Source organism: Scophthalmus maximus, chromosome 5 (assembly GCF_022379125.1).
Source record: "Scophthalmus maximus strain ysfricsl-2021 chromosome 5, ASM2237912v1, whole genome shotgun sequence".
Lineage (NCBI taxonomy): Eukaryota > Metazoa > Chordata > Actinopteri > Pleuronectiformes > Scophthalmidae > Scophthalmus > Scophthalmus maximus.
In genome coordinates, this window is record NC_061519.1 from 19,294,093 (window position 1) to 19,305,763 (window position 11,671).

At 38.2% G+C, this 11,671-nt stretch overlaps 1 protein-coding gene across 2 annotated transcripts in view; it reads left to right on the plus strand.

Annotated features, from left to right (window-relative positions):
• sntg1 (syntrophin, gamma 1) overlaps window positions 1-11,121 on the plus strand; it is a 28,988-nt gene extending 17,867 nt beyond the window's left edge. Inside the window, exons 13-19 of one of the 2 annotated variants that reach the window (XM_047332284.1) lie at window positions 2,629-2,667; window positions 4,467-4,583; window positions 5,755-5,826; window positions 6,329-6,481; window positions 6,647-6,739; window positions 9,082-9,192; window positions 9,395-11,121. In XM_047332284.1, coding sequence (XP_047188240.1) covers window positions 2,629-2,667; window positions 4,467-4,583; window positions 5,755-5,826; window positions 6,329-6,481; window positions 6,647-6,739; window positions 9,082-9,192; window positions 9,395-9,514 — 705 coding nt within the window. In that variant the 3' untranslated portion in view covers window positions 9,515-11,121. Of the gene's footprint in view, window positions 1-2,628; window positions 2,668-4,466; window positions 4,584-5,754; window positions 5,827-6,328; window positions 6,482-6,646; window positions 6,740-9,081; window positions 9,193-9,331 lie in introns of both variants that reach the window. The other variant, XM_035635657.2, reaches the window with a different exon arrangement.
• The last annotated feature ends 550 nt before the right edge of the window (window positions 11,122-11,671 follow it).

An 11,671-nucleotide genomic window follows, 5' to 3' on the forward strand; every position in this document is an offset into this window, starting at 1 on the left:
GTATATTTACTCTTTTCATACCTTCTGCCAACCCTTAACTAAACTCCCGAGGAGAACTAACTAACTACACAATGAATTTGTATTTACACAGAGTGACAGTATCTACACATATACAGAGAATGTGTGTACAGTCGATAATCTATATTTTTACTCAAAAATTTCACTTATTTTCAAGTAGTTTTTTCCGTATTTTTACATTTTTATTTATCTTTTGCTTTTATTTCACTGCTGTACCAGCAATTGCTGTTTAGGGACAAATAAAGTGACTGATTGAATGATTGATTAATTGATTGTGCTACAGATGAGATGAGTCCCAGGTTGATCTTTAAAAAACAACAACAATAAACTATTAAACTAGGAAAATACAATTTGGAGGATTTGTGCCATCAAATTCTCTCTTGTGTTTTTTTGAAGACAAAATTAAGATTCAGTAAACTATTGGTCCCCTTGTAAATGAGATAGCACCAACATCTCAAATCTTTGCTTGTAGAGAAGCTTGGGTCCCTCTTGGTTTGCCTGTCCACACAGTTGAACTGAGCTGTTTGTTGTCAAATATTGCCCCAATTTGTCATGAAAAAAAGAAGAAGAAAGAAAAACTCTTCTCTGAGCGATAGTGGAGGAGGGAATCCGCTCAGCTCTCTGCGCTCCACAGGCTCACGTAAAGGTTCAGCGATGTTCAGGTCGGGTAACTTGAGAGGCCATCCTGCTGTTCGTGAAACCACTCTTGAGTTTGTTTAGCGGTGCATCTGAAGGCATCATTGAAGGCAATATGGGAGCATTTATGAAGGGAAGCGTTGCTCCATTGGTTTTAACGACTCCCACTAGTCCGCTCCACAGCAGAGCAGCAGGCACGGTGGGCTGAAGGCTTCTTCTTGGCTGCCGCCGAACGTGGTTCAGATTCATATCAGATCTAGAAAATATGATAAAGTGTGACTCACACATAATGACTCATTTCTTTTTTTGTTAATGCTCCCCGTGATAGCTTACGTGTCCTTCTTGCCCTGGAATACATGTTTTTTTTTTTCAGAATTGCAGCTCTGCTTCACGTTTCCAGCTCAGGCAGTTTCTGCTGAGACTCAGACACAGATTCAATTATGAGGCAATTTCCAAGGCTGTTCCTAGTTGGCATTGAACAGCTCCAGTGTTAGAAGTCCGCCTGCCCCTGTCAGCGAGCTCTCACTTGTGATCACTGCTCATCTTTGTTTTGGTCATGCTTGGTATGCAGCAGGAATATTTTCCTTTAACAAATCACCCTGGACCTATTGAATGATTTAGTATTATTTTTATTTTACCGCTGATCTAACCGTTAGTGACACATGACTCATTATTAACTGCTGGTGGAATTTATTTATTGTCTCGCTGAGTGGAAGTACAGATAGAAGTCATTCAAGTACTCATTCTACAAAAGCAAAGTACTCGTTATAAAAAAAGGTACCTGTCAGAATGAATATATCACGATAAATGCCCCAGACGGGTTTATCTATTTATCTGATTATTAAACATTAATAAAACTTGCTTTGAATGCACCAGAGGCTATTTTTCATCTTTAATCCCTGGACAGATGTCACACTGTCACCCATAAAAAAAAGAACAGAAGTTTAAAAGAAAAGAAAAGTATACAGAGAATGATTTAAACATAAATATTAAGGAAAATATCATATCACCGTCAAATATTTAATAAAAACTTAGCGTCATTGTTTGTAGAAATATGCAGTGAACAAGGCAACACTGGGTAAGATATTGTAGATAACAACAAGCAGTGGTAAAGAAATCTGCTGAAGTGAGAAGTCGTGTCATTAAGGACCAGGGTTTTCCTGCTATAATCATATGTATATATATTTTTGATTGAGAGATGTGTGTGATTTGTTTTATAACTTAAAGAACTGGACCCCTCCGCCTTCTCCCAATTAATGTCAGACCTGCATAGCTGTGACTGGTCATAACAACCCACAGCTGAATCTGAACCAACCCGTTGTCACTGCTCCAATATATCCGAGCCCAGCTCAGAACCTTTCGCAGTTATCCGACTGCTTCCCTTTCAGGTCCTCCACTGAAAAGGAAAAAAAAAAGAAATGAATCTGGTTTTCTCCCTGGGCCCCAAACTTCACTACCCTTTCACAACAAGCAGATTTGTTCTCGCCTCTATTGGAGGATGGGATCAGGACTGGACAGCTTAATTTGATGTTCAGCTCGTGAGAAAGAGTTATATTGATAGTATAGCCGGGATTAGGAGCGAGTGATACCTGTGATCTGAGCAGAATGTTTTAATTTAAAGCCTCACTGCTCTTCCAGTAGTTTTTCCCTGCCTTTATTACCACAGTGAATGGATTATTTTAAATGGATTTTTTAGGAAGAGCCCCGGGTCCTTGAGGAAATGATTCTATCTCATTTTGTTATTTGCATGCATTGAATAAATGAAGTTGCTCTAACACGAGTCTTCCAGTGCTTTGGTTAACATTATAGCGCGGATGCTGGGGTTCGTAGTTTATTTTTTTCTTTGACACACTGTCACTTTGATTTGCGTCCCCGGTGTGTCCCGGGGGTCCTGCAGAAGACATTTAAAATGATGCCTGTAATTGGTGCCTGTTTGTGGTATTTTTTTAATAACTTATCAATTTTCCTTAACAGGTGAAGAAGATTAACAGAAATTTTCCAGTTAACCAGCAGGTAGGTAGTTCGCTTTGTGCAGCAGCAGGGCTCCTGCTGCTTGTTGAGATTTTCGTTTTCGCTTTAGCTGATTTTAATTTGTGTATTTTACCCATATTTAAAAAAAAAAAAAAAAAGAAAGAAAGAAAGAAAGAATCTGAGCTAAATCTAACCAGGTCAGTCAGTCACAGTAAGGAAACCGCTCCACTTTGCCGACTCTTGCAACGCAAGGAGAGTGTTTGCATCATTAAAGTCTACCCAGTGAGAGATGATCAGAAAAGGACTTAGGCACCTTCAGTCAGTTAACTCAGTGTCGTCTCTCAGTTCAAACATGGGGCGGAGATTCTTTTTCTTTCTTTTTTTTCTCTTTTACTTACTAATTCATTCCGGTTTGCTGCTACACAAAAAAATGTCCCTTGACCATTCATTTGAGAAATTAAGCTGCGTGAGATGCGACTGCTTGTCCCAAATCTTTCACTGGCTTGTTTTGCGAAATCCATCAAAAAACTCAAAAACAGAATAAGCAAGCACACACTTTACTTGGGTTGATATCACTCTGACTCTAATGAGTAGTGATGGTGTGAAACACTAGATGTCTAAATTCACGTCTTTGAACATTTTGCTTTCAGTCTCTTCATCTCCCTGTTGGTCTAACCTCTTTTCTTCTCTTGAAGACTTTATATCTTTCGCCCTACATGTAAGAGTGGGCTTTACGAAGAAATTCATCAATACATGCTTCTTTGTTCTTGAACTAATCCCCCCCCCCCACCCCAATTTCATGAATTCATAAATTGTTTTAACTCCATTATCGCACTATAATATAGTTGTCAGCAGATAAAGCGTGTTAAAAAACATAATAGTCAATAAAATGAAACGGACAAGTTTCATTTTAATAATACACCATAATACATGAAAATATCTTTGCAGGTGTTATAACGTGAATTGTTTATACTCACTTTATACCACAGGAAGACATGTTGTGAGTGAATTACATGTAATTCTTGACCTCATCTTCACATCTTCAACTGAAGGTCCCAAAGCTTTCCACTGCATCTCGTTGCCTTCATCTTAGGATGCTGTTTTCTTAGTTGTTATTAAGGGGAAAATGGATAAATGAATAAAAATACTTCACTAAAATATATGATGCAAGGATCAAATACTATTGAATCTTATTGTTTCATGTGATTACAACTGTATTATATCACACTGTCAGTAATTCATGTAGTGTTCACCAGTTATAGATGCTATCTCATAGGAGATATACTGTAGTTATCAAATATATTGATACTGAAAAATATACTTTTATTGCTTAAAACTCCATTAAAATATGTTATTAACATTTGTTTCCTGTTAACATGCGGGTTTTAAATCTGTATTAAATATGGATGTATTACAGATTTGTTTTACAGATATTACATTATTACATTTTTGTATACCATCTAAAAAAATTCCTTACTGTTTATTTGATCTTCACTATCACCATAATTACAAAAAGAATGAACATGGACGACCATACAGGGAAAATACAGAGTTACTTGTGATCTTTTATTTATTACACCATGTAGGGAATATTTTCTTATGAAATGTGAGGCTTCATTGTAATTGATAGTGCCCCTCTTGTTTGGGAAGGTTAAATAATAGAGATTTAAAACCATTCATCAATTGATTTATTAGACAAATTTCTGTCTCACAACATGAAATTACATATACCACGATAATGCTATTTATCTATTTTACACCCCCCTACTTTTGCCTTTGATGCATGTTATTATGAGCCATTGACACGTCCATCTCTGTATATTCTATTTATTTGTTGATAGATAATCTACATGGGCTGGGTCGACGAGAAGGAGCAGGACTCCGTTCAGGACCGAATGTACTCACCAAAGTTCCTCGCCTTGAGGGGTTCCTCACTCTTCAAGTTTTCAGCGCCTCCTGTAAGTTTGGACTCAGCCTCTGTTCGTCTCCCACCGACTCCTTCACACCACAAAACTTCCGAGTTTGAAATTGATGTAGCCCAACTCCACAGGGGGATTTTTTCATTTGATGTTTATGTGTTGTTGTGGGAGAAAATGCTTTCCTGCTGGAAAATAAAGGAAGCAGCTCACTCATAACCATTTGTGCTGCATTGATCCTTCCTCTTGATTGATGATGATCATTAAATCTGTTTACATTCTGCCAGCCACTTAAGTGATTATGACAAGAGGGAGAAGCTGTCGATGGTACTGAAGATGGGAAAAGATTGATAGATAACTGAAATTGCCTGCTCATCTTGAATGTGCTGATATGAATGGTGTATGCTAATGTGATGGGATGGTAGGACGCACAGGGAACCTTTTTGTTCAGATGTTGAGACAAGCTTATTTATTATTGAAAACTATAGTTTCTTTTGGGGAATTTCCCCTCAAGTGACGATTCGCTGAATCCCATCCATGGATACTGATTGACATAAAATACCTAGCTTACCAACTTCATAACATGTCATTTCCCAACTATATTAGCCTTTATTACTTTATAATGGTGTTAATAGTAATGTTTGAAAATGTGTATGCATACATGTGCATGTAAGTCCTGTCTAATTTCATAGCAACCACTTGGTAGTTTCAACTCGCAAGTTAATAAATTGGTCTCCACAAAAGATCCTTCCAAAGGTTTAATAGCTTTGTCAGCTGACAAGCATTTAAAAGCATAACCTGCTCGTGTTAAATTATGTGGGAAAATTTCACTCCATACAGGCTATATGTTGCTTTTTTATTGTTCAGTAAGTTATCAGATCTTACATCTCAAATATTTAGAAGTAGTTTTTTTTACTAACCATGAACATAGAGCTGGTATAGTGAACATCTGCTTGAATATAAGAGTTTAGGCCAACAAATATGTTTTCTGACATATTTGATATGTCAGAACATTTTGCTTACATATTATTAAAATTTGTCATTGTCACTTTCAATGACAACGTGACCAGCCGTAAACAAAGGGGGACAGGGCTTGGCAATAGGTCTACTGTATTTTCAGGCTTTTCCAAATGAGCCACCTTTGCCAAATACATGCAGTTTTTTTTAGGGAGGTCGTCTGTTATCAAATATGATTTTTATGTGACATTTTCAGGTGACAACATGGGACTGGACCAGAGCGGAGAAAAGCTTTACTGTCTATGAGATAATGTGCAAGATTTTAAAGGTACGGCACCTTTTTTTCATTTATTATTCCCTGAACATTTAGAGATGAAAGATCCACACTGGCGAAAAAAACACACAGCGCTGACTATCTTTTTTACTTGCATCTTTGAATTCTGCACACTTTTTGTTTTGTTTAATGTCACATTGAACTTGTTTGTAAAAATGAATATCTGCACTTCATTCCAGAAACTCATTATGAGTAATTTGATTCATACAGACTCACATATAACCAGACATAAGTCGACCCTACACTGTTATACGCCACTGTGGGTGTTACATCAGGCTATAAACAGATACGGACTAAAACATGGTCTGGTTTAGCTTGGAGATATAACCTATTACTTTAATGTAGTGTTGAAGATATAGAGAACAAGAATTCAAGTGCTCTCTAAGGTGCAGTCTGTAGTCTTGACTTCAAACTGAAATTAGCTGCACCGCTGTTGCTTCCGTCTCCACTCCACTCTGTACCTGATCAGCATGGTGGTCGCTCTGTCGTATCCTAGGATAACGACCTTCTGGACAAGAGGAAGCACTGCTTCAGCGTCCAGACGGAGAGCGGGGAGGACATGTTCTTCAGCGTGGAGCTGGAGTGCGAGCTGCTGATCTGGGAAAAGGCTTTTCAGATGGCCACCTTCCTGGAGGTGGAGAGGATACAGGTCGGCACCCCCAACAGACGGAGATTGCGACGTTTTCAATCTAGCCTTTGGTTCCAGCTCAGTTGTTTTTAGTGCAGAGATTGATATTGCCCATATAACATTTTGAGCAGAACAAAAGAGACTCCCGTGTCCTTGCGCGTAACATCTTGTTCTCCCCTTCTGTAGAGTAAAACCTATGCTTGTATCATGGAGAGCCACCTTATGGGCCTTACTATTGACTTCAGCATGGGCTTCGTGTGCTTCGATGCAGCTTCAAAGGTGAGTGTAAGACAGTCCTTTTATTATAAAATAAGAATAGTAAACAGTGAAACGAGACAGGAGATCACAGTGTGATGAAACTAACCACGATGCCTCAGCTTCCCCTTTTTTTCTTATTTTGGTGCCGCTGACTTATTCTGCACTTTGTGCATTTTGACAGTAGGGACACATTTGTTTGCTTTGACGGCCGGTTCCCCCCCTAGCTCAAACCGCCACTTCTGCCTGCAGTTCTTTTTGGCCTTTCCCCAAATGAGAGAGGCGAGGAGACGACTCCTCTGGTGCACATTATGTGGCTGAGCAGGACACGAGCGCTGCCATATTGTTCTCTAAGATTTTGGCCCTAATTCCTGTCAAGCAAGCGTGTCCCCCAAAGACGACAAACATGTTGCCAGCGTATTGTTGACAGAGTAAAATACACAGATCACAATCCATATGTAAACTTTCGCTGACAATATACGGGGTGGGATTGCCCCATAATTAAAAGCTGCTATTGGCAAATTTCAAAGCCCACGTTAGAATTAGTTTTAATCCAAAACAGCCCAAATGTAACTCTGTTCAAAACGTTGAGCTGTGATCTGCTGGCTCAGTAATACTGAGATGTTCCACCACTCTAGTTTCTCGGGAAATTAATCTTAAATGGACCATGTATCATATACAAACCAAGGATGACAAAAGAAAATGATTTATAATATATATAAAACTCTAAAGGTCTACTTTAACAACCTGTGAGTGTGAGTGGTGGGATGAGCTCCAGCCCTATGAGACCTCATGAACGGATAAAGCACTTAGCACTATTGAATAAGATGCACAATATATATATATATATATAACAAACACAACATCCGTATAACGAATGATAATTGTGTATAGAGCAAGTGAGACTCTGACACATTTAGCTGTTGAAATAAGTAGCGACACTGTAAGAAGAAAACAACTTGAGAGAAACTAAAAAATGAACCTGAACTGCTTTATTGCACAGCAACATAAAAGCAACAAAAAATAAAACTGAGCAATACTCGTGATGAGAGTGTTTCCTTACCAGGAAATACAATCACACATAATGCTCCATTTGGGACCTGATGCAGAAACGACATCCAGGCGGTTGTGAGTGACGTGAAGGAGACGGAGATATCATCGCCTCTGTCAAGAGTCCGACAGGTTTTTAAAGACAGAGTAGAAGATAGGGCACTTCCTGTTTCAATCTGATAACGTTTCACCCGATTTCAAAATATTCTTTTCAAAGTCAAAACATATCAAAGTGAAGTTTCTCTATTCAGATCCTTTACTTGAGGAAATACGACACTGTATGAGTCTTGTATTCAAACCCTTACTTACAGTATATGGTTATTATTGGCAAATTTACTCTAAGAATCAAATGTATAAGTAGGCTTATGCATAAAATGGTTCCTGTCAATGTTTTACTATTAGGATAAGTATAGCAATTAGAAATAATACTAATTAGTTGCATAACTACTTGATTAACATTACTGGTGCATTAATGTGTTGCATTCAAATGCTGTAGTTTTTGCTGTGGTTGTGCTAATTTGAGCAGCTTTATTTGGTGCTGAGTCACTACTTCTAGAGCATTGCATCATAAAAAATAAGATGATCATGTTTTGTTGTCCTGTGAGAAGATTAATCTCTACCAAAATAGTTTAAAATAAGTTATTTAGCTTAAGAAGCAGGAGGATATTCCCAACCCAGTGAAGAACACGTCATCGTTCAGTTTGTCAGAAAAACTCAGTTTCAAAATCATCACATTTGGAGATTCCTAGTTTTTAGTGGACAAGAAGGATGTGAAAAAATTACCTGAAAAATGTGACAGAACATGTATTGTATTTGGGTTAAAGTACTTAGTTACATCTCACCAATCCTAATGAATCAATTCGGTGTTAGAGTAATTATTACAGTCCGTTCACAGTATTGCAGGATGAGCAGGTTCGCGTGGAGAGTGGGGCCAGTAGTCGACCTGAAGAGTCATCCTTGATACTGGCTGTTGCTTGGCTCACTGTGCAGCTTTTGTTTATCCACTTCAACACTAATTGAATCACTGACGCTCTGCTTTTTCAGGTGAAATTGCTGTGGCTTGTTAAATTTCCCAATGGCAAAAAGAATAACAAGTTTATGTCGCACAACAACCCGTGTCTGTGCTGACGAGCCTCGTTCCTCACTGGATCCATGTGGATTTGACACTGTTGCATGAATTATTCATGAATTATTCATGTAACAGTGACACAAGAAGGAATTCACAAATTGGATGGAAGCAAATAAATATATACTCTTGTGGTTTTGTTGTTGTTTGTGAGTTAGACTCAATAATCCTGGTGATATCTTTATTTCAGGCGGTACTGTGGAGATACAAATTCTCCCAACTGAAAGGATCGTCTGATGATGGAAAAAGCAAGATCAAGTTTTTATTCCAAAATCAAGACTCCAAATCTATTGAAGCAAAGGTAATTGACTGAGGAAGAAGTTTAACGCTGCTTTTTCTGGGAGAAATTGTTATTTAAGATTCATTTCAAAGCAACAAGGTTGTAGAGAATGACTCCTTATGACTTGAGTATACTGTCGATTATTTTTTCTCTCTTTCAGGAGCTGGAGTTCTCAAACCTCTTCGCCGTGCTTCATTGTATTCATGCTTTTTTTGCTGCCAAGGTTGCTTGCCTGGACCCGATGTTCGTGGAGAGCCAAGGCACCACAACTTTGCCTGGAGTTCCTTCCCTCCCCGGTATCTCATGTAATTCACAGACACCGAAACTCAAATATGCCACTTGACAGACGCTGCTCTCTCCAAACCCCTTTGAAAAAGACACTGCACTTACTGTAGGTGTGACCGTGGCCTAAACAGGTGGACAGGAGGACTGGGGGGGGGGGGAGACAAAGACATTTTGGAGGACAGCTGTAGTAGTGGAACAAATGGATTGATTCGCGTGACATCTCCGAAGAAGCATCAGATGTCTGGGATTTCTGGGACTCGTGGACCTAAACATGAACCTCTACTTTGAAAAACTTCACTAAGAACTCAAAATGTGAAGTGAATTTTTGTCCTTCTCTTGATCCTCAGACGTCCTTATAATCAACACAACACAAAGGAAAGTGTAGTGCATACCCCAAGGTTTTCTACTGTATGTAATTTGGGGTTCAAGCAAAACAGTTGTTTGCCTTTTTTCTCCACATCAGACAGTACAGTTGAAGTTCTGCAAGGATATTACCTGAGGTCCAACTAAAAAGATAAGATAATTATGCGTATTATAATATAATTATAATATGCAAAAAACATTTCAATTTTGCTTAAACTTAATTACCCATCAGTTTGCGTACATCATTAATGGAAGAAATGAATCGTTTTACATCGCAGTGTGTATGAACATATTCAGACACCTCATTTCATTTTCTCTGTATATGATGGACGCCAGTGTTTGAGGTCGGAGTACAAACTATTTGGTGGCTTACTGCACAGAAAGGCTGAATGAAAGTGTAGTTTTTATTGCATAAATGAGAAATGACAATAACATATGACGATAATCAGGTTCACCATCCACACAGCCACAATCTGACAAAAAAACACCCTAAACACGATTAGAAACACTTTGCATAATCATTTTATCATTGTTTCATTTTTTTAATTGATTATGTAAATAAACACAAATGAACTCAAAGAATTATGTGAGCATTAAAGTGAGCAATTACTTGTAGGGATTACTGCATTTGTTAATTTGATGGGCACCAGAGACGACTAGGTGGATATCGCAGAGCATCGCACTCTCGTCATCATTTTCTCTATGGACCAATTTAGAAGAAGCAGAAAAATCAGCAACGGTGTATTTTTGGAATGTTTTGTCTTTTTTGACTTCAGCTTGTAAATATAAAGGGAAAAAAAACTTCTGAGGAAAGACACACCTCGAGAAGCATTGAAAAAAATGTAGCGAAAATTTTAGATGCCCCTTTTAAATTCCACTCTTTACTACACTGTTTATAAATGCAACAGAGTCACTGCTAAACTACCCTATTCAAAAAGAGTTCAGGTGCAATTAGTCATGCTCCTACCTCCCATTTACTAAGTAGAATTCAAACAGAGGAGGCCCATGGGTCAGTAAACTCTAGAGGATAGCAAATTAAATGGGGTCAGCGAAGAGCTCCGTACCGTGCAGGCTTGTTGAGCTGACATGAGTGTGTGTGTGTGTGTGTGTGTGTGTGTGTGAGGGAAACTAATGGTGGTGCAGTCTATGCAAAGAAAGTCTGAGTGATGCTTTTGTGCTTTAAGATTATCTCGGTCGCATATACCCTTATAACACAGGATCTAGAGTGAGGTTTATTTTATTTTTCGCAGATGTTTTATTAACACATACGCTGTGTAATAAATGAGGCCTTTTATAACACTGCCCACTTTGCATTTGGTTTTTATCTTTCAGCAAGTTTTGGGTATTCCACGGATTTTATACATGGAGTTCATTTTGCCGTTGTCACGAGGAGTAGTCCAATCACATTTAGATTGATCTGTATCAAAACCAACAATTCTGTTTCCTGTCTCTATGGCATCTTGTTATATATATATATAAAAAAAAAATAGCCTACCGCCAAGGGACTGCATTATTAGATAGAAGTTAAAAATACACTGATGAAACCAGGTCCCTGTTTTAATGTTGTGGCTGATCGGTGAGTGGTATTTTCAGCGGAAAGTGAAATAAAGTAAAGCTACTCAAAATGAAGCAAAAGGGTAAAAGACGAGTGACTGTTAAAGGGTTATAGATTTTTAATATCAACCCTCTAGTTTTATTTCAGATAAAAGCCTGTTGACTTGTTTCTGGTTGTCGTCCGTGCTACACAAAGTCATAAGAAGAGATGTAATCGAAGTTTATTTATTGAGCCTAACACTGAATCAAGTAATTATTGACATGAATCAGCTTTAAATAGCAAAACGCAGCATTCAAA